The 1,370-nt window shown below is 48.5% G+C and overlaps 1 protein-coding gene across 1 annotated transcript; it reads left to right on the forward strand.

The window, feature by feature from the left end:
• The first annotated feature begins 247 nt into the window (after positions 1 to 247).
• On the forward strand, positions 248 to 934 carry LOC119282055 (mini zinc finger protein 3-like). Its single transcript, XM_037562411.1, has one exon. It carries the CDS (start codon positions 304 to 306, stop codon positions 592 to 594), a length of 291 nt encoding a protein of 96 aa, XP_037418308.1. The 5' UTR covers positions 248 to 303; the 3' UTR covers positions 595 to 934.
• Positions 935 to 1,370: the final 436 nt, after the last annotated feature.

Here is a 1,370-nt window from a genome sequence, read left to right on the forward strand (position 1 = left end):
ATAGAACCGTTCACTTGCACATGTTCAAGCCTATGTACTGTCCATATAGGAAGCAAAAACTAAACAGACAAAACAAAGTTTGTTTTGCTTCTTCACAAAGTATAACCCCGTGCCAAATTAGCCTAAGGCGCAAATGCCCCAAGCCCCAGACACGTGGCACGGAATCTGTGGATTTTTGTAACCAAAGTAGTCACTATCACCTATATAAGCATGACACCTTCCATCCATCCATCCAAGGCGTGGCAGCAAAGCTATTCCTATTACCACTTGTTTTCCCCTTCAAACTTTCGTCTCGCGCCTAACATGGGGTCTCGGCAGGACCAGCCCGCCGTCAACGGGGAGCAAGGTAATGGCGCGGGGGCAGCCTATGTGCGGTACAGGGAGTGCCAGCGCAACCATGCCATCGGAATCGGCCGGTATGCCGTCGACGGCTGCCAAGAGTTCACGGTGTTAATGGGCGTCGACGAGGCTGCCATGCTCCTCTGTGCGGCATGTGGCTGCCACCGCAACTTCCACAGGCGCGAGGTCGTCAACGAGTTCGGCGCCGACTACCATGCTCCTCGGACGCCCCCCGCCAACGAAAATCGCCATTGAAGCCATGAAGCTTGTTGCTGCTGCCTCTTCTTGTTCATCGTGAGTTGGATCTAGCCGGATCATGCATGGCCCAGGCATGGCTGGCAGTATTTTATTTCATCTTCTTTGTCATCTTATGAAATTTGTGTGGATGAATAATTTGCGGGGGGTGTCCCGTCCGCATAGGTCGATCAATGTGATGAATCTCTTCTATGAGTTCAAATTTGATTTCCCTTGTGCTTCTTTACTTGATGAGGCTTGTTTTTCTTTTACTTTCCATAGTCCGGAAGTAATTAATTTATATAGTTTCTCTCATTTATATTAACCAAACCGATTTCGGTGTAATGTCACCAGATCACCATATCGAGGAACATCCTTTTCTTTTGGATGTATCGATCTCCTCTTTCTCCAAGCTACTCGCATCGTCGCACACGTAGGCCCCTCCTTCTACTGGTTATAATTAAGTTGGACCATATTACGCTCGCACGGGAGCTTGATGATTACTCACTGAACTAGCAGGTTGAAATCAACACCACCGTGCGTCAGCGTGAGACTAGTGCTGTAAGAGTTTACTGCGTCCGTTTCATAATATAAGAGTATTTTTGTAAAATAATGAGTATGTATGTTGGGTGGACACCGCAACCTTTTACTCTTTTGATTGTAAGAGTGACCCCGCAAGTAGAAGTTATCACAAGGGATTAGGAGGGAAGCTGAGCTCCGGTCCAAACCCCGCCCACGTGCTCCCAAGTCCTGGCCGGCTAGTTTCCACAAGGCAATGGTAAAGGCTGCCGGTGCTA

The sequence above is a fragment of the Triticum dicoccoides genome, chromosome 3B (genome assembly GCF_002162155.2).
Source record: "Triticum dicoccoides isolate Atlit2015 ecotype Zavitan chromosome 3B, WEW_v2.0, whole genome shotgun sequence".
Lineage (NCBI taxonomy): Eukaryota > Viridiplantae > Streptophyta > Magnoliopsida > Poales > Poaceae > Triticum > Triticum dicoccoides.